Source organism: Perna viridis, chromosome 14 (assembly GCF_037379345.1).
Source record: "Perna viridis isolate PV_CMFRI_1.1 ecotype Kerala chromosome 14, ASM3737934v1, whole genome shotgun sequence".
Classification (NCBI taxonomy): Eukaryota; Metazoa; Mollusca; class Bivalvia; order Mytilida; family Mytilidae; genus Perna; species Perna viridis.
Window position 1 is genome coordinate 13,246,454 of NC_142458.1, and position 25,718 is coordinate 13,272,171.

General features: G+C 33.0%; 2 protein-coding genes across 2 annotated transcripts; one reads left to right on the plus strand and one right to left on the minus strand.

Moving 5' to 3' along the window:
• Nucleotides 1-372: 372 nt before the first annotated feature.
• On the minus strand, nucleotides 373-25,714 carry LOC148598273 (tubulin epsilon chain-like). The gene is made up of 12 exons (XM_088562523.1): nucleotides 25,559-25,714; nucleotides 22,769-22,842; nucleotides 22,136-22,255; nucleotides 20,994-21,109; nucleotides 20,156-20,277; nucleotides 12,945-13,011; nucleotides 12,266-12,386; nucleotides 11,295-11,491; nucleotides 9,969-10,109; nucleotides 8,060-8,200; nucleotides 6,880-7,054; nucleotides 373-1,851 (listed from the first exon to the last, which is right to left on the minus strand). Exons 1-12 carry the CDS (start codon nucleotides 25,581-25,583, stop codon nucleotides 1,693-1,695), a joined length of 1,458 nt encoding a protein of 485 aa, XP_088418649.1. The 5' UTR covers nucleotides 25,584-25,714; the 3' UTR covers nucleotides 373-1,692.
• On the plus strand, nucleotides 13,184-18,111 carry LOC148598274 (uncharacterized). Its single transcript, XM_088562529.1, has 2 exons — nucleotides 13,184-15,572; nucleotides 15,625-18,111. Exon 1 carries the CDS (start codon nucleotides 13,331-13,333, stop codon nucleotides 14,588-14,590), a length of 1,260 nt encoding a protein of 419 aa, XP_088418655.1. The 5' UTR covers nucleotides 13,184-13,330; the 3' UTR covers nucleotides 14,591-15,572; nucleotides 15,625-18,111.
• Nucleotides 25,715-25,718: the final 4 nt, after the last annotated feature.

The window sequence follows — 25,718 nt, forward strand, 5'->3', positions numbered from 1 at the left end:
GCCTGATACTTAATGAGACAGAAACTTTAGAATTGATATACAGCTTTCGATTTAATGAGAACCCTCAAAATTGTAAACAATATAAACTGAAAGTGTGTCCTTCTATGACACCAAATATCTATCCAAAACGAGAGGCAGATCCATGATTTCAGGTAATGGGAAGTAAATAAATTTAAAGGTTGTGCAAAATAGTGCAAGAAAATTTTAGGGATAGCACTTGTGAAAATCAAGTTTTCATGCCCCCCCCCACCCCACCCCGATTTGAATCCACATTTGCTCAAAGTTATCATACAACATGCATTCAGATGGATAAATTGATAATAGTGAAGTACATGAAGGTCTTTCAAAAGATAGGCATATAAAAACTGAAAATTAACTGAAAAATGTCCTTTATTGCATACATACATATACATCACATAAACTTTATTAACAATAAAAAAAATCTATATAAAATCATCCACATCATAGTGCATACTACATTAGAAAACAAATACAGTATGTGATGTATGAAAATGGCAGGAATGTACATGTTTATATAATTGAGCAAAATGTTTCCCCTTTTATCAAGTTGTCCTTAAAGTGGTGAAAGATTTAAGAGTAAAAGTGCCCCCTAATTTCACCAAAATTTTGTTTCTGTGGTACAATGAAAATAACAGTATGTCTTAATTTGCTTCAAAATTGCAATTTTACAAACATTAAGTAGTAGTCTTTGTAGGAATCATGCAAATTCTGTAATATGGGATACATCCCAAAAAAGTCTACACATTTTTATTTTGGTTATTAAGTTGCTTTACAGGTCAATATGGTGAAATGTATAATCATTCACTCCAATCTGTATACATGCTGATAAGAGATAATCCACAATAAAAATCCAACAGCTTCTATTGTATTTTAGTGTCATTAACAGAGTTATCTCCCCTAATTTTGAATTCCACAGTGCATTCTATACAATTTTTATCTCCTAAGAACACGGGTTATATAAATTGTTAATTTCCGTTTTCTACAGCATTTTAAACATAATATCAAAAATAAAAATATGTTGGCTTTCCAACCATGTATCACATTTTGCATGATTCTTAGCTGGAGTGCTACTTAAAATGTAAGATGATATCACAGGTAGTAATTAGAGTTGTTTACAGCAAAAATCCAAAAACTCATTATATTTCAGTTTATGTTCTCCTGATGACAGCTAAGATCAATTAGCACTTAACACTTAAGAACTGGGGTTGGCAAATCAACAAGCATTAAGGAATTTGTCAGTTAGTGGTTGCATTAAGTAAATGGGCCGTCATAGTTCAGTTAATTAAATCAGTGGATTTAATTACTTTGTTCACTCATCGTTTCTTTTCATACATGAACATGCATTCAGTTGAAAAATCTAGTGTAATCTTAAGTCAAGTCATCAACACAACGGTGCAAAAATCCTCATCAACTTAACCACAACTTAAAGTAATTTCTTCTTGGTAGGTGTTCCAGTGGCACAGGTTGTACGCTTCCATCTTTTGGCATTAATTTCATGTCCTCAACTCTTGCCAATGCTTAAATAACAATCTAATCAAAGTGACACTTTGGAAAGCAAGCTGCAACTGTAAATGGTGTTTATCTTCTGATAACAATATTTTTCTTTTCAATGACCACCAGTGAAAGTATCAGAACACTTTGATACCATCTAGACTCTAAAATGGCCATCAGTCAAGTCAATACTTGTAACCTGGGTTCAGATGGTGGTGGGTTATGCATTTGTTTTTCTAGTTCCTGATATTCATCAATTAATGTATTTAGAGATTCATAACTCTGATTGAAGTCTGAGATATCCATACCATCTATGTGAGTGTAGTGATGTATGTGAGCCTATAAGATAAAAAGGAATAACATTTATTAACTCTATGAAATCATACAGATGAGATCTGCTCTAAGCTCTCACCAAAGTGTACTAGAATTGTCTTTTGAACAGTTCTATGACAGATTTACAACAGTTCTAGAGTCAGCTCTTCTGACAGTTCTAGCAGTAGAGCCAGCTCTACTAGTAGAATTGTTTTTGTAGAGCAAGCACTGCTAAAACTGTCAGAAGAGCTGGCTCTTGTAGCAGAACTGTCAGAAGAGCTGGCTTTATTGGTTCTATGACACTTTTAGAACTGTCCTAGAGCCGGCCCTTCTGTCAGTTCCCCTGAAAGGTTAGAACTGATCTATCTATAGAATAAAACTACAAATCGTGTCCTTACTATATACCAAGATGTGTGAAAGTCTGTGTAGTAGTTTGAAATCAGTTATGATAACAAGGACCCTACTTCTGGAAACTACATGTATGTTCAAAGGAGCATAATTCCCATAAAATATGATGGGTCAAAATTTCCTTGTAATAACTACAAACTGTGTCCTTTCTACATACCAAATTTCCTAAAATTGTGTTCAATAGATGGACAACGGTTGTAATGACTAAGGAAGAACTGACAGACACTTTATAAACATTATACCCTCAGCAATTTTCCTGCATGAGATATAAAAGTTACAAAAAAATTTGAACTATCTTTCGTAGGTGAATCCATGGGCACCTCCTTACCTTATGGAATTGAAATATTTGTTAAATGTTACATATTTTATGTTAAAAAAAAACCAAATACTCAAAAAGCAATATACATAGTAGTTAAATGCAAAATCAGGTCCCAGTGCCACAAACTTGAAACCAGAGGCTCACGTGAGCCTGTATCGCTCACCTGGTTTAATACTTGCTAAATATTTCATATAATTTTGCGTAAATTTACAAGGAATTTTCCTTAGATGAAGATTTTCTTGCAATTTAAAGCATTGGTAAACAGGAATTATTGCATGGGACAGGTTGGAAAGGGGACATAATGCATAGTTTGCAACCCCAACATACTAAAATCCGGAACCAGGCCTTTAAAAATGCAGAAATTGCCATTGTTTTGCGGAATCCATGAAATTTCTGCAAAACACAGCGTTTCTTAGCCTCCAACATGATTACTTTGCTAAAAAACTAATCTTATTAAACTAGGCATTTCACATCCAGTTTTGCATGGAAATATAGTTTACAAGGCACATAAATGCAAACAATGTCCATCAAATCTTAAGAATTATTTAAATAGACTGATTCATAAAGGATATAAATTCGACATTGTTGTCAGATCATTAAATCTTGTCTTTGTAGGAAAAAATATTGATACTCTTATTAGATCATTACATTATAACTTAATCATTCATATTTTAGCATTTTAGTCATTGCACAACTTCTTGCTAGACCAACATAGTCTATGATGTTGCAGTTCTAAATCCTTTGGAAGTTTTGTAACTGATATTTTTTGTGTTGGGAGGCTTGAAGATTTGTCATCCTTATTTGTGTCCTGAGCTTGCTTTCAGTAACTGCGAGCATTCATTGTTTATACCTCATTTGTTTGTCTTCTATGTTATTGTTAATAATTGTTGAGGTACTTTTCTAATGAATTGGATGTATTTCAGGTTGATTTTTACTGTGTGTCTTTGTATTTATTTTAGCCTTTGACCGTATAGAGGGGGAGGGTTTGGATCCAACAAAACTAGTTTAACCCCGCTGCATATTGTTTGTGCCTGTCCCAAGGCAGGAAATATAGTCACTGACATGTAGTTGTCTTTTTTTAAAACATTTTAGTTTCTTACCATAAATGATAAACTGATATAGTATTGAGGAAGGGCCGGACCTTTTTCGGGATGCTGGGATCAGAGGTTTTTAAGCTCAGGATTTCGGGATTTCTGAGAATTAAGCCCGGGATTTCGGGAAATAAATCCACCGGGAATCGGGATTTTAGCAGTTTTTAAGTTCCTTTGTTGTTCGGGATTTCGGGATTTAGTAAAAATAAAGTCGGGATTCCGGGATCAGACCCCCTCCAGCCCCCCCCCTCCCCTCAGTATTGTGTTCACTGATTTATCCACTTTGTTTTTATTGGGGCAATTTAGAGCTTGCTACATGGAGGAAATTTCCCACATGTTGAAGATCATGTGGCGACCTCTAGATGTATATTTTCTCGAGCGGAAACTTTGGTTAAGTTAAGATCCACAGTGGCAGCCATTTTGAAATGGCAAAAGAATCACAAGCTTTCATCTCCTCATGCCAACGATCATTTGTTTCCAGTTTTGTTTCATTTGGTCAAGCGGTTTCCGAGAAAAAGATTTTTACATGTTTTTCTCATAGGGTCTAATGTTAAAGTAAGATCCTCGGTGGCGGCCATTTTGAATTTCCGATTGGCACCAAAATCACAAACTTACATCCCTTCATAAAAGTGAACATTTGTGTCAAGTTTTGTTTAATTTGGTCAAGCGGTTTCCGAGAAGAAGATTTTTACATGTTTTTCCCATAGGGTCCAATGTTAAACTAAGATCCTCGGTGGCGGCCATCTTGAATTTCTGATCGCCACCAAAATCACAAACTTTCATCCCCTCATATCAGTGAACATTTAATAGTGTCAAGTTTTGTTTAATTTGGTCAAGTGGTTTCCGAGAAGAAGATGTTTACATGTTTTTCCCATAGGGTCCAATGTTAAACTAAGATCCTCGGTGGCGGCCATTTTGAATTTCCGATTGGCACCAAAATCACAAACTTTCATTCGCTCATATCAGTGAACATTTGTGTCAAGTTTTGTTTAATTTGGTCAAGTGGTTTCTGAGAAGAAGATTTTTACATGTTTCTCCCATAGGGTCCAATGTTAAACTAAGATCCTCGGTGGCGGCCATCTTGAATTTCCGATCGGCACCAAAATCACAAACTTTCATCCCCTCATATCAGTGAACATTTGTGTCAAGTTTGGTTTTATTTGGCCCTGTGGTTTCAGAGAAGAAGATTGAAATGTAAAAGTTTACGGACGGACGACGGACGGACGGACGGACGGACGGACGGACGGACGCCAAGTGATGGCAAAAGCTCACATGGCCTTTGGCCAAGTGAGCTAAAAAGTCAGAAAAAATTCTTAACTTCATTAATTTCAAAGACTTTGAAGTTACCATGGAAGTTAAGAATATTCTAAGACTTGAGTAAATTTTAATTTTTGTGGCGACAGGGATAAGCAAATAAGTTAAAAGTATTATAAACACAAGCAAATATTTGTTCACCCATTACTGGAAGGAAAGTTTGGTACCCTGGGTTAGCTCCTAAACCTCCTTCCCCTCATATTTCAATCTAGGGAACTATCACTGCCCTTTCCTAATTTGGACCTTTTATGACTAATGCACAGTTTCTGAAGTCAAATACTAGTAACTATGAATTCCTTTACATATATGAAACTTGTCTATTGTTATACCCCTGCCACAAAGGAATGGTGGGAATACTGTCCGTAGCTGTTCAGTCCCACTTTTCCCAGCAACTACTCATCATAGCAGCTTTAAATTTTAACACATTCTTCCTGTACATATGCCATATGGTTAGATCTATCACTAGTGAGCCAACACACACAGATTCCTTGCTTATTCTAAAAAGTTATCTACACATTCTTCCTGTACATATGCCATATGGTTAGATCTATCACTAGTGAGCCAACACACACACAGATTCCTTGCTAATTCTAAAAAGTTATCTATCTTTATCAAGGCAATTGCCTGTTTTTTCAAGATTTTGAAATTAAAATAATAGCAATTTTAAAGGTCAAGCCAATAACAGTTGTCATACATGCCTTTAAATACTATAACTTCCAGGCGCATAGCTGCCGTTAGGCAAAAAAGATTTGCCTGCACTTATTTTTGCCAATTTTTTTTTTTTATTTTGAGATAAAATACATCCAGAAGAGGCATAAATGATGCTCTAAAACGCTATCTCCGCGGAGCTTGGGGGGCTGCCCCCTGGACCCTCTAAGCTGCCCCCAGACCCCCTGCCGTAATTTTGCCTACACCTCAATTTGCCCTCAGCTACGCGCCTGACTTCCTTTTATAAATTTGGAATAATTCTATTTTTTTTTCAAAATAATCAAAGCCCCCCCCCCCCTCCTGTGAAAATGTGCCTTAATACTATAATTGTCATTTATAAATCTTGTCTGTTAGTACAGATCCAACAAAGAACTATGCATACAGAATAGTCAATTTTTCTATCAAATTTCTTAATTTAGAGTCAAAACTATTCAAGATTTTAAAAACAGAAAGTTGGAAAGTTGAGAAATAAAATAACTGGTTATATAGTGGTTTGACGTGAACAAATTCGGGAATTTTTCTGGATATTTTGGGAATGGTTCTATCTGGTCCATTTTTGGAAGATTTCTTGCTAAAATCTGGTCAGTTGGTAATTATCATTTATTTGACTTTCTTCAAGCCCACAGGTTATTAGTAAATTGACAGAAACATTGAACTTATCTTATTTTTTTTTTATTTGTACAAATGTTTATTAGATGAACCTGTACTGAATATTCCTGAAAGTCCTGAGGGCTTTTCCATTTAAACACATGAGATACAAGGATTTTTTTAAGTTGTAAAAACTCTAGACAAACTGAATAAATCATATAAGCTCAACTTAAAATTGCTTTATGTGGGTAAGTCCACATGTAAAAAAATGCCTACCCCCACACCTTATCTGTTATAATGAAACAGCCCTGAGACAAAATCTGTAATTTATTGATTGAGGGTTTAATACCGGAGCAGCAATATTTCAGCCATATTCAGGCGATACATATAATTAAAGAAATCTGTCCCATATCAGTAAACATGTGACATATAGAGGTAACATTGGCTGGTGTGGAAGGGAATAGGATAAGTCCACAAGAGGTATGAGGAGGGATGAAGATAAGTCTACAAGAGATGTGGGAAGGAAATAAGATTAGTCAATAAGAGGAGGGTACATTAAACCCCCTAAAATCAAATTATTGTTCCTTTTCATATAATGAAAAAGAATGGGATAAAATTGAAACTTACTTTTCTCTTATATAACTTAACAAATCTATCCCTGAGGTCAGTGAATGAGTGATGTATACAGGTGTTATTGGCTAGAGTGAGGAGAGAATACGACTGGCCTACTGGGGGTACAGAACATAACCCTGTCTTCCACCCCTCCTGGTTCCAATGGATGAACTTTAAATTTGGCTTCAATCTGAAAAAATACAAAGGCAAAAAATTACCAACTTACTAGACAGTCAATCATTGAAAATTCATAAATATTGTACACAAAAAATAATAGGTTCTCACACAAAGTTAAACTGAAAAATCGCACAAGTTTTAAAATTTAAATCTTTCCAAAACAAACTCCGGACCTGGGTTTCAGTAAAAGTCTTTGAGATGTTTATCAAATCCTTGAATTCTTCCTTAATCTTCAATTTCAAGCAATCTGATTGGTTAAAAATTAGAGCAGAGGACATAATTCTGAGTTCCCAAAATGTAACCAACAGAAAGGACAAAAAAACGAGATTTTCAAAAACACTGCAACTATTTATCTTTCAACATTTGTTCCAAGTTCATTCTTAAGCTACAGAGGGTTCAGTAAGAGTCATAAGTATTTTTACTGAGATTTTAAAACTTCACATGCAACTAGGCTTCTGGAAAAGAGGTATGTTGCTACAAGATTAATATTATGTCATCACTACAAAACTTTTATGGTCATAATCATGAACGTGAGTACAGTCCCTGAACAGATATGTGCATCTATTTGAATGATCGCTGACAGATCGATAACCGATGACTGACCTGACCGCAGTTTTGCTATGTAAAGTGACACATGATCTGTTCATGTAATATTCAGAATATTCTATTGAAAAGATTCATAAAGAGTTTATATTAAATTTATCTTTCAAGATATTAAATCAATATATTTTATTCTGTTAAAAATTAAACAAATATGAGAAAACAGTAATAAACTGATGCTTAACTTAATTGCATTCAGTAAATATGTGTCAAAATTGACAAACAGAACGACGGTATCCGTAAAATAGATTTAAAATATCTATATAAGGCCACATATTTACCATTTCATATGACATCAATCCATCCACTGGAGTTGCAATAATTGGGAAAAAATTTATGGTGTCTTCAAATTTTTTGCAGATTGCATATGCATGTACATGTATGCTGTTGCCCACCTTTTGAAACTGTTGTCTATTACCTTTCAATGTTTCTACGGACATCAGATATCTCAACATTTCCTCTGACCATTAGAGCACAGGCTAAATACAAACTGCGTTTTGGGTCTGCTCTTAATAATTGGTGATCTCTTGAAAAGGCATCAGAAAACATTTGGTCCAACCTAAAAAAAGAACCAGTTTAAAACTGAGGCACATTGAAAGAAAAATTTTTTTATTTAACCATCGTATTATTTCTATTTTTGTCAATCCTCATTTTCAAATTTGCTACAGAAACAAAATTTTCACCTGAAGAAAATTTCTTGATTAACCAGTACTATGTTAACCAATGTCAAATGCTTGCATACAAGTCCATGTAAAATTTAGGCATCAGTAAAATGCGCAAAAATATTTGTCGGAACTTTCCATCACTGATACGCATTCAACACACCTAATAAAGAGCAGCGCTTTAAGTGCATGATATGCCCACTGCCCTTTTCACTTGTCCTTATGCTTTTAATGAATTTATATGATCAACTAGAAATACTAAGCCCTGTCAAATACCCCCCCCCCTCCACCAAAAAAAAAAAAAGTAAACAAAAATTTGGCACTTTCAAGGCTACCTCAAGTTTAACTAAGTTTGTTGTCTTGATTTTTCACCCATATATTTCTATCTTTTTTGAAACACACTTTTCTGACAAGGTTACCAGGTGCATTTTATATTTATTAGTCAATCATCATAACAAATGGTCCGTTTTCAACGAATAAAATTTCCTTGGCAGTTTCTGCCTTTTTTCAAAGAGTAAAACTTCATAACATGGAAATGTAAAATTTGACATTTATACAAATACGAAGGGAGTTTACATTAATAGATATGAACAATTCACCAAAGTCTCATAAAAGCTGATGAAAGTGTCTTTGAGTTATTGTGCAAAAACTTGAAAATTCCCCTTTTTTTAAGTAAAAAAAATTCATAACACAGAAAAGAAAAATTGAAATTTATCAAAATCAAAAGGGGCTTATGTCAATAGATATAGACAATTCACTAAAGTTTCATAAAAGTAGGTGAAAATGTTTATGAGTTATTGTCCGAAAATCCCCCTTTTTTTTAAGTAAAAAATTCATAACAGGGAAATGAAAAATCTGAACTTTATAAAAAGTGAATGGGAGTTTATGTCAATAGATATGCACAATTCACCAAAGTTTCATAAAAGATGGTGAAAGTGTTTTTGAGTTATTGTCTGAAGTGTGGAATGATGGACGGACTTCACAACGGACAGACGGACAATGGTATACCATAATACTTCCCGTCTTCGACGGGCATATAAAAACACTTTTGACAACAAAAATAGTTGTAAGATATCCTTGTGATGATAGATCAATTGTGATTCGTTATATAAGAAATTAAATTGGTGGCAACATCGTACATTACATTTTAAAAATTTTCAACTCATTAAATCTTTCTCCGTCATCCTTGATCTGCATTTTAGGGTGAAAGTTAGATTGTTCTAGAAGTGCATTAACTGCATTTAGCAATGTTGATTGTTTGTTTGATGGATTGATTGATTCAGAACAAAAATGTTTGATAAATTGGACAGATTCTGCTTTGTACTTTGTACATATTGAGCCAGATTTTTATCGTGTTGGCTCACAGAAGCAACATCTCATGGGTTGCCTTATCATCTCACTGTAACACATTATTCTGTCTCCAAGTCTCTTTATCTCTTATATCCCAGATTCTCAGAAGAAAAGAAGAGACTACCAATTTTTTTTAAAGTCTTTGCTTTTTGCTATCATTCTTCTGGGGACTGAACCCACTACCACCTACACTCGAGCAGCATACTACAACCAGACCACTGAGGTGGCCCTTCCTTGAAGTTTTTTTTTCAAATTTGTCTTGACTTAGCATGGTTACTATGGAAACCAGTCTGATTCATAGATATGTAATAATACCTTCTAGGAGGAAGATGAACATCAGCAGAGGTATAGAGTGGACTCTGGCTAGCAACCAGGTAATGAAGCTTGGGGAATGGTACCAAATTCATTGTTATTTCATTCAAATCAACGTTCAACGACCCTTCAAATCTAGCAGAGCTAAAACAACAAAATGTAAATTGAATGTATTAACTTTTTATAGACAGTGATGATGATAAGGGAACATCACAAAAACATCATTAACTAATCCTTAAACACAAATACTTTCTTTGACTGTATTCTCACTTAATTTGAAACCTAAAACTAAAACGTTCATAACTGTATTCTGCTCATGCATTTTCATATCTCTCAACTTGCAAAGTGAGGATATATCAGGGTTTTTAACCTAAAATCTTGGCTTGGTGGCCCACAGCTTAAATTTTGATAGCCAATAAGTATAGTTCTTTATAATCACAGTAGAAATTTTAGAAGCCCATACCATATTTTAAGGACCATTGGCGAGTGGGCTCTTGCTATTTTCAAACCCTGTACCGGTATATAGTGATAGGGGTGTCCCGCCATACTTCCATTTCTAATCCATTACTTCTCCTACACCACTGAAGGAAATGAAATTTATGAAATTTTCACAGAATCTAGTTTATATTTTTCTATTGTGCATCACTTATTCTAGATCTTGATTTAAATCAATTTAGATATTTCACGTTAGCTAAACATGTAATTTGCTATCATTCTATAGCCCCTTAATAATAGACCTATCCCTCTGATGAGATATTTTTACCTCCCCTGATGATAAATCTAATTGGAGGTAGAAATACCATATTAAATCATGTGAGAAAAATCTTGAGATGGCAATGTCAAACCATATCATGACCAAAGGGGTAAAACTAGCTTAGGATATTATGAACGTTAGAGTTAGCATTTTAAAAAATCAGAAAAAAAGTTCAAATTAAATTACATAGAAACTGGTCAAGAAATAAACATTTTATACAAAGTTTAAGTATTATGAATTGCTTATTTTTGGTCTCTATATGGCCCCTTATTCCAAAGCACTTCAGGCTATTTTTTTTTATTCTAAAGCACTTCAAAAAATTAACCGTAAACTTCTTTCTGAGTTACATAGCCTACAAATAAAAGTTAAAAAAATTAAAATCTATTATCTTCAACTCAAGTTACCACACCAAAATCAAGTGTTTACTGACAACAATGATGACTATACCATTATAAAAATACACATTTTTATGGTGGTATAAAAACTAGTGGGATTAAATCAGTATGCATTGTGTTCAACCTCTTGAAAATTTTCAGCAAGGATTAACACCTTGTTAATATTAACATGATTAATACCTTGTCATATTCAGCAGAAGATTAGCAACAATATTATTCATGCTGTCAAATGGTTTTTCCTCAGAGCTCTTTGTCAGTCCACCATCTCCAGTATTTATTGCACTTCCTGTTTTGACGTCTGTTGGGAAGAAAGTCTTCTTGCCTGTTTTTGTTGATGGGATGGCATTACCAATTTTGTTTACAATGTCAACTAAAGCCTACAAAAAAACCTCATAATTGTCAATAAAGTTTTCTAAACTACTATCAGTCCCATTGAGCATAGTCTAGCTGGAAAAAACTGAACCTTTCATAGTAATTTTTAACTTTTAACAGTTTTTGTTAATAATGTTTATTGATGCTATAATCTTGGTGTCAGGGTAAAATATGAAAATATTCGAAAGTGTTCAAGGTATAATAATGTAAAGCTTCATATTTCCCATAATGCATTATTGTTGCCATTAAGAAAATCAAATAACAACAAAACAAAGACTAAGTTTGAGCAAGGCATATTTTGGGTTATTGTACAATCAATTAATTTGAAATAAATACTGTAATCTGATTGGTTAAAATAATTTTGTTATATCTCAATGGATCAAAAAATACTGACACGCCCCTATTCAGTTAAATTCAGAGCTACTTTTCCCATGTTTAAAGATAAAAATATGTTATAAAATTAATTTATAAGAATTGAATAAGATAAAAATTTTGTCTATTGAAAAATAACATAAATTTTCCATGTTGTGCATATTTTGTTTATTGCACTTCGCGCAATAAACAATATGCACATGGAAAATTCATGTTATTTTTCAACAGATAAAATTTTTATCTTATTCAATTCTTAAATGTGTGGACAGATGGGTAGGCAAATAAATTGTAACCATACAATATCAGGCAAAAGAATAGCTTAAGAAAAATGCTTTTAAAACTATGGCAGTTTATGTTATGTAAATGAAAGGTTATTGGATTTAACCTTAAAACTTGCAAAAATTTACCTGGTTTTCTACAGGTAATACACAATCAGCCTTCTCTGTTAACTGGTGCATTGCCAGTACACTGTTATAAGGGGAGGTAACTACATCATCTTCTGCAGAAGGGTAAACTGCTGTAACAAATCTGTAAAAGAAGATATGAATATCTAAATACAAAAAGAATCTACCACACTGCAAATTTCTATTTGCAAATTGGTCATTTCCAACTACAATGGCAAAAATAGTTTTTTTTTACAAATTTGAGATGAAAATGCTTAAATCATACATGTATGAAAACTTCTATAATTGAAATAACATACACTCACAATTCAGTAATGAAAACATCTTAATATATCTTTTTCTTTTAATTGAAAGTACATGTTGAGTTTAACAGTCAATCAACTATCATCTTAATTTTTAACTTACATTTTACATTTTTTTTTACATTTATTTATGTACATGTACCTATAAGTTTACCATTATCTCATTAAAAGAAGAAGATATGAAAAGCTAATGAACATTTTCAAACCTGCTTCAAATTTATCTTAATAATAAACTTTTCATATTGTTCATGAAGGGAAATAAGATTGTATTCCATCCCATGTGGACCAAACTGCAAACATTAATGTTTCATATAAAATCAAGGTTAGGTCAATTTAATGATATTAATGTTGAAGAAAGTTTATAGTCAGAGAACTTTTACCTATAAACATCAGGATATTCATCTTCTAGCAAATTTAAGATAAATGTACCAACTCCTGAACCAGTACCTGAAAAATAAATGATCATTTTCGTGCGTTGTTTTTCAATTATATTTTCGGTCATTATTGATAGCATCATTCACCTTTCGGTTATTAGTTATGTGAACCGACCTGCTGTTGCGTTTGCCTCCCTGCACAGTGTGCTGAAGGTTTCATGATATGGAATATTAAACTATGTAATATTTAAACAAGTAAATAAATAACTTCGATTAATTTATTTTTTTATGCCAAATCTGTGTTGCATGATTAACAACAATCAGTAAATCTCGAACAAAAAATAAGACAGTTCGCAGAAGGTAATTTGAAAAGCACTTCCGTAGACAAACAAATGGCTACTTCCAACCCAACTATGGCGAAAACTTTTCGATCAAAGCTGAAAGACGACCACCTGACTTGTGCCATCTGCCTTGAACACTTCAAGACACCCAAAGCCCTTCCGTGTTTGCATACTTTCTGTGAAAATTGTATCAGGGATTACGTATATGGTAGGAACTTCGATACAGCTGGGAAGTTCCCATGTCCTAACTGTCAAAAAGAAACTATAATACCAGCTAATGGAGTTTCAGGATTCCCCGACAATTTCCATGTCACTAGTCTTTATGAAGCTCTTGGTACGCCAGCTCGACCACCACCCCCTATGAACAATAATCACGAACAAACAACAATTCCCTCTTGTAATCCACTTTATCCATCAATACAAAATACTGTCACTGAAAAAGGGGATCAAAAAGAATTTGTTTACGTAGAAGGAGATGGCATACTTCTCAAATTTGGGCATCATGGTGGAACATTAAACGACTTCCACAAACCATATGGGCTAGCTGTAGGACCCACTGGTCAATTTGCAATCTCTGATAGGAGTGGTTCAAGAATTCTTGTATTTTCGAGCACAGGAATCCTACTAAGTAGAATAACATGTGCAAATAGCAAAATCAGTAGTCTGGCAATTATGCATGATGGCAACATTCTTGTTGCAGTCTCAAACGCTGGATCAGCAATAATGCATTTATACAACATGGATGGCAAACTTCTGCAAAGTATCGGAGAGCATTATAGGTTTGCCAGACCAAGTGGAATTGCAATGAACTCTACTCATCAAATATACATCACTGACTTAGAAAGTCACTGTGTAATGATTTTCACTGACCAGAAAAAGTTTTCAACAAAGTTTGGACTGAAAGGCACCGGTGACAATCGATTCATGTCCCCGAACTTCCTTGCCACAAATCAGAAAAATCAAATCATAGTTAGTGACTGTGTAAACAACTGCATTCAGGTTTTTGACCATTCTGGCAATTTCAAGCTAAAATTTGGAAGTTCTGGAGAAGATCATGGCCAGCTGATGTGTCCAATGGGTGTTACTACTGACAGTCAGAATAATATCATTGTAGCTGATGCAGGGAACTTTAGAGTTGAGATTTTTGACAAAAAAGGCAAACATATCAAATGCCTTGTCAAAGATACTGAAACTTTTGGTAATGAGGCAAAACCTCTGAATGTTGCAGTAACACACAAAGAAGATATTGCTGTACTATTTGTAGGAGAACAGTTTGCCGAAGTTAGAGTTTTTAGATGGTTGAGTTCTTAAAATTTCACGTATGTGTGTAACATACAGTACTGTCAACACAAATTTTAATTTCTCCACTCTCCACCGTGGAGATATTTTGAGTGGAGTCATCATTTCAAAAATTGTAATTAACTTCTCCTGTATTTATACCAAGGTATATTTATTGGTTCTGTCAGTTAAATAACATTTCAGTAAAGGACAGAAAACATTTTGAAAACTATTTAACTGGAGCAATTTATCTCATTTTTTACTGTGGTGGAGTCACAGTGGAGGACATGAGTGACTCCACTGTGAAGAGTGGAGAAATTAAAATTTTGGTTGACGCCCAGTGTAATAATGTACATGGACCTGTGGCATTTACATTGAAACAATTTTTGTTAATCGTTGTTTTTTTTTTTTTTTTTGTTTTACTTTACTAAAAATTAATTACAATGTAAAAGTTGATTTTGTGAAGAAGAGAAAAAAAAATCATTTATGGGAAAGGTTTTACTTTACAAATGTATTTTCATATACATTGTGCAATGTACATTTTGTAAATCTGCCCCTTATACATGTTTATGTATTTAGTTACTGCAATTTTTTATAAAAAAAAAAAAATCACATTTGTGTACATGAACTTTACTTGGTCACATGCTCATGTTCTGTGACAGTTACCTTGTACATGTGCACATTTACATGTAGTACTATTAAATTAGTTCAGGCTAAAAAGGTATTTTCATGTGCAGGTACATTGTATATGTACATTGGCTGTACAAGGTAAGTACTAGCTTTTTTTTTTTTGTTCAAATATTTTACAATGAGTACAGTGCATGTATACATTTTCCTGTGAACTTTGTCATAACAGTTTAAATTTGTATGGATTTTGAAACATAATGTACCGGTTATTGTTTTTGAAGTACATATAATGCCCCACTTGAACCAACAACGTTCCATTTATAGAGGTTTGGTAATGGTTTCGGCATGTTTTATGGTATTATCAGGGTTCGACACTAACAGCAGACAGGTAGTCCTGTGCCACCCTTATTTGAGAGAGGACTACATTGAAATTTTAATAGATAGTCCTTTGGGCTACCTAAATTTATTCTTAAATTCTTATTTTACCTCAAGACAGGGCTACTAGATTATTTTGAGGGCTACCTAATTTATTGATCAGAAAGTCCTTTGGGCTACCTAATGTAGCTAAAAATGTTAGGTGTCAAACCCTGATTATAAAATACAATGAATATTTGTACATGTGCAACAAAATGTATATCTGGCATTCTTGCATTTACATGTATGAACACTTACACTAACAGTAGTTCTGAGCCTTCCTTATTTGAGAGAGGACTACGTTGAAATTTTAATAGGTAGTCCTTTGGGCTACCTAAATTTATTCTTAAATTCTTATTTTACCTAAAGACAGGGCTGCTAGGTTATTTTGAGGACTACCTTATTGAACAGAAAGTCCTTAGGGCTACCTAATGTAGCTAAAAATGTTGAGTCTCAAACCCTGATTATAAAATACAATGTACATTTGTACATGTACAAAAAAATGTATATCTGGCATTCTTGCATTTACATGTACATGTATGAACACTTACAATACATTGTACCTTGTATTTGCTTAATGGCTTAAAAAAGTACATTTTATTTTGTATCTTGTCAATGTGTTCTGTGCTGCCTATCTCATGTGATCGACTTGAAAGTGTTTTTTTATACTCTGCCACCTGGTCACACAAAGTGGTGAAGTGTTTTGTGATGTTATCCATTTTCATTGACAGGTGTGTGTCCGTCTGTCTGTCTGGTGGTAAACTGGCAGTTTCCAGATGATACATGTAACTTGAGAAAAGAACATACATGTAGGCTATTTTCTGATGTTGCACCACTGTAATGTTTAGTACTATTAATTTCAGATTTAGTTTTGTTTTTAGTTCTCACACCATAAAAAAAAACTTTTCACACTAGAACTCTGATGTGCATCAATTACCCTACAAGGAATGTGGCAGATCTACATGTTTTTATTGAGCTGAAGATGCCCCTTTTTCCCTTTACACAGGTTTCATCAAAGATTTACATTTTTGTACATTACAATTTTTTTTGTGCAAGGTTCATGTAAAAATTGTACCTGTACACATCTTGTATAATTACATGTATTACCAGTCAATCTTGCCCAGTATTTATTATCCAATGCATCATCTTTGCTATTATACTTCGCAACTAGCAAGTACAATCTGTCTCAATCCTCAAGAAAAATAAATAATTGCCTAAGTACAATCTCTGTTTGACAATCAACATTTATTTCTGAACAGTTGATTTTATAATATTCCATTAATTTAAATACTGAAGTACATTTTATACTCATTTACTTGTAACAGATATGTATTGATGAATGTGCACTTACAATGTAACAGCTACATGTACTTTTGTAGTTAGGTTACATGTACATGTCTATACCAAATTAATAGAGGAAGTTCAGTAAAACAAAGGACCATACATTTTTAAAGAAGGTACATGTAGTCTCTAAATACATGTAGAAAAGTAAAACTTTTCATGTTTATATCCATAGAAATTTTGCATGATCCATCCTTTTTTGGATGGCTTTTATATTGTTTTTTGTTGAACAAATGCCATTAAATATATCACAATAATGTGTAAATGTACATTGATGCACAATGTGCATGTGTATGTATGTGCATTGTATTAACATTACAGGATTGTGAATGTACATTTTACATAAATGTATCTTGAATGTGACAGGAAGTTCTTTACAGACATTGTATAAGAATAATTTTCCACATTTAAAAAAAAAAACAAATAAATAGTGCTATATTTTTGTATTAATGTTGATGTACAAACATAAAGGAAATGTTGAAATCATTTTGACAAAGAAATTGTCCTGCCTCGTCCATATTGCAGTAAAAAAGTCCATATTGCAGTAAAAAAAAATGTACATTTTCGTAGCCAGAGAGGACAGTTTGACATGCTTAAGGGTGTTTTTTCACAGTTTTTCTCATTTTTTTGTATTTACTGGTTTTATTGATATAGTATAGTGTTCCTACAGACAGTTTTGGAGGGGGCAAGTGTCCAGTTTGGGTTTTAGAAGTGCCCTGTTCTTTTCGGTCAATTTTCTCTGAATAGATATTAAAAACTTAAATTTGCTTGATGTTTAATTTTCAAATTTGCCTCTTCCTGCTAGAGTGCATTTTTTCTACTTGGAATACCTTGACCTTATCAAAAACAGCAAGGAACACTGTAGTCATATCTAATTAAATGAAATAGAAGTACATGTACCTGATTTAGTTTGATTTTTGTTTTCTTTTGCAACATTTCATATTCTTTCTAAAAAAATTTAGAACAATGTAGGAAATTTCTAAACCAAGTACACAGAACATTCTCATGTTATGACATACTGTAGTTTGTTAAAAACTTTTTTGAAACAGTTTTTGATCATACTGTGATATAATATATTTTATACTTTACATTTAAATCGTGTGCCTTCCTGTGTAGACAGACTTTGCAAATATTTAATGTTGTTGTTACTCAAAATAAAAGATTTTTTTCAGGATTGTCTTTTGATTCAGTTGAAAAATTAATTAAAAAAACTGTTACTGAAACATTGATTCATTGTCAAAGCAAAGACATGTATTTGACTTGACAAAATTACATGCAGATCTTTTCATGTCACACACAATGTACATGTATACTGTTCTGGTTACCTAGATGTAACACATGTATGGAAGTTAGAAAAAAATATCTTTAATGATTATGTTAATTATCTCCCATTGCTAACATCTGGTTGTCACGATTTTCTTGTTATCCTCGTCTTCACGTTAAGTTTCATTGAAACCCATCAAACAATTTTAGAGGAGCTGCACTAAGAAGCTGAAGAACATGTAAAACCCATAAAGACGATTTGAATGGTTTTTTTGTTTCAAGCAATATATTCACAAATTATCCAAGCCATCCAAGTACAATACAATTTTATAATCAAATTTCATAAAAACAATTTTTGTTCAACGTGTCATGGTTTTCCTTTCCTCTTTTGTACACCCCGGACTTGACTTTTTATGAGCAACTAGGGCAAGTGTTTCTAGAAAGGCAGAGGATGCATACCCTACTGGTGCACCTGACCCATGCTCCCAGTTTTTAGTGGTGTCCGAGTTGCTCATTTACATGTATTATTTTAGTTACTTAATGTTCTTTGTTGTGTTTGTCTGTTATCCATGTCTGGTCTTTGTCCTTGGATTACATTCTTTTGATTTCAGCTAGAATCTTGGTTCCCTTGATTACTCTTAACACCCCTCCAACCTTACTGAAAGGAAACAGTAATACCATAGCAACTTCAAGACCACACACTGGAAGCTCTAAAAACTGAAGAAACACTTAAAACTAGAACATTAAATATACATGTATGTGCATAAGTAAGATAACAACCTAATCTGTTTCATCCAAAATTCCTTAAAGTTTACCAACACTTTAGGTATGAGAGAAATTCACACCCTACACTTACATGTATCAATGATAATGGCAATGAGCCTTTTTAAAAAGCGTAACTAGTGTCCAAGTAATGGTATGTAGGGGTAGCATTCCCACATCTAAGTAAAATATTTACCCTGAAATATTGACAAAAAAAATTATGGAAGCATCAAAACAAAAGGTTCAAAGTCATGACCAAAAATGAAAACTGGAAACCAAGACTGTCCATGCACAATGTAGACAACAGAACATAAACCAAGACTGCACACAAAACCTTAAGCTTTTGTAATTGTGAATCATATACTCCATATATTGATATAATGCCAGTAAAAACTTCAAAGAAAAAGGTCAAATTCATTTGTTTCTAGATAAACAACAAGGTATGCATGAAGTTTGGTTTATAGAATAAGAAACGTAAAAGGTCGTTTCATGATATATGGCAGATATATCATGCATTTCAGTGCAAGAGCATTTGATCAGATGACAGACCCTGAATAACAAAATTGTACAAGCCAGACAGACTGAAACAGATTTAAATGACTGCTAGCTCACAAAAGCAATATTTCCCACTTAAGCATGTCATAACACCGGGAATCATTACTCTGACTTGCAGTTAACAACTCTTCACTCTATATTTTGTAAGCCACATTTGTGATATAAGTAGTAACTATCAATCTTAGAGTAGACTGAAATCAGTAGACGTCTGACCTTCCACACTTGGAGCAAGCAGGAGACCATCAAGGTGGTCCACAAATACATTGTATCCAATTTTATCCCTACAACTGCCCAAAAAATCAAATGTTTTCTCAGTTAAAAATGTAATGTTTGCTTGCTAGATGTTCTCAATCATTGTAGAAAGCAGATGATTTTTACCTTTACTTGATGTCTACAGAGAGAGGGGCTTGTCTCATGCCACAACCTGTCATCAAATTTTATACATATCTCCTTGTACATGTACTGACCTCTACCAATGGAATGTAGAATAAAAAAAAGAAAAACACTATAGACAATCACAGAAAAGCTCACAAATGCCTTCCTTCACTATACTTCTACTAGGGAGCCTCTACCTACACCCTAAACCCACCTACATGTACCATGGCTATTTTTTTAAACTCTGCCCATAAAACTAACCTCCACCCATGGAATGCAAAATGAAAAAACACTGCAGACAATCACAAAACTCTGCAGCCCTTCTGATAGTATCTGATAGCTTCTCCCTATACTGAGCTCCGTACATCTTATGCCCTACGGCCCTGTAAAATAAGTATAACCTCCAGTGGTGATCACTCACACTACAGACAATATTTACTATTATATATCTAGTTTATAAACTGGTGCATTTGCTGCATTTTACCATATCTGTTCTTGTTGCTGAAGATGCTACAGAAATGTTTTGGAATACTATGTGATCTTTTTTTTTCTAATTTTCTACACCAGTTTTATTACTTTAAACTTCAACTCGGCAGGTGTTTCTAGAAAAGCAGAAGACACTTACCCTACCGCTGCACCAGGTCCATGCTCCCAGTTTTTTTAGGAGTCCGAGTTGCTCATTTGCTTTTGTTATTTTGTATGTATGATTTTAATTACTTTATGTTTTTTGTTGTGTATGTCTGTTTTCCATGTCTGGTCTTTGTCCCTGGATTGCATTCTTTTGATTACCACTATAACCTTGGTTCCCTTGATTACTCTTTAAACAGATTCATAAAGAAAATACTTTTTTTTTCAACTGTGCAAACAATATTACATCGTCGCATGCATGAAGTACGTGTACAATGATGCGACCCTTTATCCATGAAGTACATGTACAATGATGTGACCCTTTTATCCATGAAAAAAGCATCAAAACAATCTTAAATGTAGGATTACAGAATGAATGCAAAAACACAACACAAAAAAATAGTTTCAGACATACATGCATAATGATCCCAAAATTGCCCCCTAAAAGAACATGTTCAATCTATTTGCTTACCAATTATTTCCACAACCAGATACATCAGTAATTAGTTGTTGAAAATCAAAAACTTCTCTCAGTGGTCCCTTCATCATCTCACTGACTACTCCTTCCTCCATGTCGACCAGCACAGCCTGAAATCAGAAAATACAACATCTAGAAACAGATTCATCATCTCCTCATTGATTACATCTTTCTTTATGTTCTAAAACATCCCAAAATTAAGCAATTAAGGCCATGTCAAGTTAATTGGTAGATTGTCATTTCTTCCTGCCTCAACCTCAGAAGTCCCATCCCAATTTAAAAATTTTAAAAATTGAAATGGAATCTTTTGAGACAGACAGGCAGAAATAACTGTCTACTAATTATTTGTAATTTTTTATGTCTGTATCTGTCATGACAATTCTATTGCAAGATGGCTATTGACTTCCTGTCATAACAAAGTTTGAAATCATGATGATAGGTGGTGTATGTAATGTGAATTCTTTAGGCAGATCTATATAGTCTTAATCCATGTATAATGTAGTATGCATGTTCAGCAGCATAGGCTAGCTTATTAAAATTTTACAGTTCCTGATCATGAAAATTAGAAAATAAAATGCCCCTACCTTCCCATTATTTTTAGTTGCTGGAGGATGAAAATCTACAAATTAATCTGACATGGCCTAACAAACTCACCCACCCCCCTAAAAAATATTTTCAAACATGCTTATTGTTGGGAGTAATAAAATGTTTCTATTTATAGTTGTAAAAAATCTGCAACATGAGCTGTATTTTCAAAGGGAGATAATCTCAATAAACCTTGTGATATATTAAGGTTTGGGAAATGACTCAAAAATTAATTAATTCGAGCAAAATGTAATTTTACATTTCTGCTTTTATTTTGTAAGAAAATCAATCATAGTTCAAATTAATATTTCCTTTACATTAGAAAAAAAACACTTCAAAATAAATAAATATTTAAAATACTAGTCCCTTTTCTTTACGATCGATGAAAATTACATGTTTTTCTAAGTTTGAGAGAAAAAAAAAACAAAACAATTTTGTACTTTCTATCACTACTGAATGTTCCAATCTTTTACATGTATGATCCAAAATTATCTTTAAATCTTACATTATCCTGAAAAAAAATTAATATGCAATTTCAAAAATCTCCTTACCCTTGCTTTCAGGGATTTGATCTTTCCTTTCCCTTTCCCCATTGGAATGTTGGCAGGATCATCAGATCTAGAATCAACATTTCTGAAGAAGCTGCTAAGGGATTCATCATACACTCCAGACTGCAAAAAAGCAACATTACTGAGATACTAATATTTCTTTGTTATGTTGGTCTTTTAGAATATTTCCTCAGTACAAACAATGGAATAAAATGTATGTTGAATATTTTGTACAAAAATCTATATTTACATTTTCAAGCAGTGCATTCATACAACTTCTCTAATTCAATAAGATTTGTAAGGCTGATGAGCAGAAAACTGCTTGGTTTCTTTTTCTTTTTTTTTTTGGGGTGGGGGTGGGGAGATGGGTAACTTGGCAAAATTAAAAGCCAGGATGTGTGCCAGACATATAAAATTAATATGTACATTTAATATCTAAAATATAAGAGAATCAGATTCAGTGAAAAATAATAAGTTTGGTCGGAAATCATGACTTAACAACATCATACAAAATATTTAATTTCAACTCTAAGCCACCTCTCCCCCAATAAGGTTTGATGGTTACTTCCTTATTGAAATCAAATTCCTACAAAAGAAACTTTATAGCTGACACATTGTGCATATACTGAAATATACCTTATTCACTTGTGAATGCTCCCTCAATGCTAAATCCCAAAATCTGCATCCTATCTGATTTCCACACTGTCCAACTAAGAACATAAATTAGATACATTGTACAAGTTCATTAATGAAATTAAAAAAAAAACAACAAAAAAAAACATGAATTGCTACAAGAAGGGTCTTAGGAAAAAAATGGATTCCTGATCATTATGTGCATAAGAGCATTTATTAATCCAGAGATGAATATATTTTTAGATATCACATGTACATGTACATGCATGTAGTGCATCAAAATGACAGGTTCTAATTTCAATAATTAAACTTACTATACACACCTAATGATGTAATAAGAAAATGGAACTTACTATTTTTCCCCCTACTACATTGTATATCAAATTACTGTTGCAAATGTCAGCAAAACAGTTTTCATGTGAATTGACTGAGAGTTGAGACTTGAATAAAAATGAAACCTGACCCATACACATGCAGGTTTTATTCAGGATTTTGAAAGCTTTAGTCATTTTCAAGCGAGAAAATGAGGATCATTTTAATGGTATATTTTTCAAAGTAGTATTTGCATCTGACCTAAGATACATGTATTTCAGTATCATCTATTATTTACAGCACTTTTTAAAGACATTATATAAAACATAAATGTACATTGCATATGAATTAATTAATTGCATTAATTGCATATGAATAGAGTACATTATTTTTTGTTTCACTATCATGCAACCATGTCTTCCAGACAATTCAAACAGCATACCAGAGATTAAATTAAAACAGAAAAACCCAAGCCTTTAAGAATCATCAAAAACAGAAATCCTTTTACAATCTTATACTTAATCAGGGATCATATAATCTAAACCTATAAAAATATTTTCCCTGTGGTGCCTCATGAGATTATATTTTCAGCACAATTTCAAGTGTGTTATTGAGATCAAGTATTATTTCACGATTATATTTAGTTTTGGTCTCTGAGGAGTTCATTGATAGAATAAATGATATTTTTCAAGATCGTAAATACTGCCGACATGCAACTACAAAATGCAGTGACACCGGTAGTGACCAAATTACCCACATTTGGTTTACAATAAAGTTTGATGTACAAAAATAAATGATAAATAACTTTTCATGTCATTTTAATACAAAGTCAATAAGAAGTAAAAGAATTTTCCCAACAGAAGTTTTTACCAGTATTTGAAATTTATAGACATTTAACTGAGTGCATTAAAGTCACGCTTGAATAAATGTCAAATAATCAACATTTACTCCATGTGCCTGAATAGTGTAATTGACGAATTAGGTGATTGTTGACACCTGTTGAGAGTTGTAATTACATTGTTGTAGCTTGAGATAACAAAATTGTCACTTTCACCACTTGAACCAATGTTGGGCTTACAGCTCTTCATGTTTTTTGTACTTTCAAGGATTTCAGGTGGCGAAATCATTCTTACATGTAAGTCTTTCATCATTGACGAAAATGATAAGCACTAGAAAAAACAATGCACATGTACATATTGTACATATATATGTACATGTATGTGTACACAGATGCATGTACATGATTTTGGAATCTCATTAGTAGGAAGGTTCGAAGTATTTGAATGGCTGGACTTTCCGGACTAGAGGTACATTTGTGCTTTGTTTGAATATAAATACATGTAAAAACTACAAAAAACATACAATCTCTCACTTAATTTTGACAAGTTGTGGGACTATGCTCCAGATGAGCCCTGCACGGTTCATTCTTACTTAGCCAACATTTTGAAAATTGATAGTCTCATCTGGCCAACATAGGTAATTGGGGTGTTAAAATAACATTTAGAAATATTGTTTTTATAACTGTTTTATTGAGGCCACCCAAAGGGCTACATTTATGTTGGGTAAAATAAAAAAAAATATTAATGATATATTTTTAAAAGTTTTTATAAAATAACACAAAACATTTTTTAATTATCTTTAAAAAAATATATAAATATATATATTTCAAATACAAAAATAAAAAAAAATATAAGTTTAATTTTTAAATTCTCAAATGAGGCGAAGATTATTCAGATCAGATCAGGTGGTAAGCAGCGTGCCTCTAAAAGAAAATACAGACAAATGGAACACCGACTTCAAATTCTCGAAGAAAGATTTCAACGTGGAGAAATAACATTAATGGAATTTGCAGATAGTGCTTCTCACTTGGTTCACTTAGACTGAATAAACAATTTCACATTGTACTTGTAGTGCTCCTGTATGAACATATTTTTTAAATGTAATAAATTAAACGTAATAACATGCAGACAATTTTTTATATGAATATAGTGCTGATTATCAAAAAATACCATTGCTTTAATATAAAAATATGTTGTTATGTGTTATTGCTTGAAATTGTGATTTGATCAATTATTATTTCTGATATATATATTTATTACTTTTTTCTATCAAACCCCTGCATATTATAAAAAAACCTCAACAAATTGACACATTTACCTTGAATAATTATTATAGTCCCCATGGAAGAGGCCCCAATCAATTAAATAATTGCAGTAAAAACAATTGCAAAGTCTCACCTAGCCTACATGAATTTAATTACCTGTAGGTACCTGAAATACAAAATGTTGGCTAAGTGAGAAGACACCCCCTGCACATTAATGGAAGAAGGACAACAACAGCCCGAACAGTGATTATGAATATGATAGTCCTGAAAAGTTTGTTTACATGTTTAAATCTGATTTACAATTAGTGAATTACAGAAAAGCGACAAAAATATATATTTTGACCTCCATGTATAGAGTTTTCTGATTTTGACCTTACCCTGGACAACAATTGACTGGGTCATTTCAAGAAAACACCATTTGAATTAAAAGTTAGCACAAATTCCACTCTGGCAACTACATTGTATCAACATGCAACTGAGGGAAGTGGCAAATAACGAAGCCATCGGGGTCTTTATTCTGTTTGAAACAGTATGTTG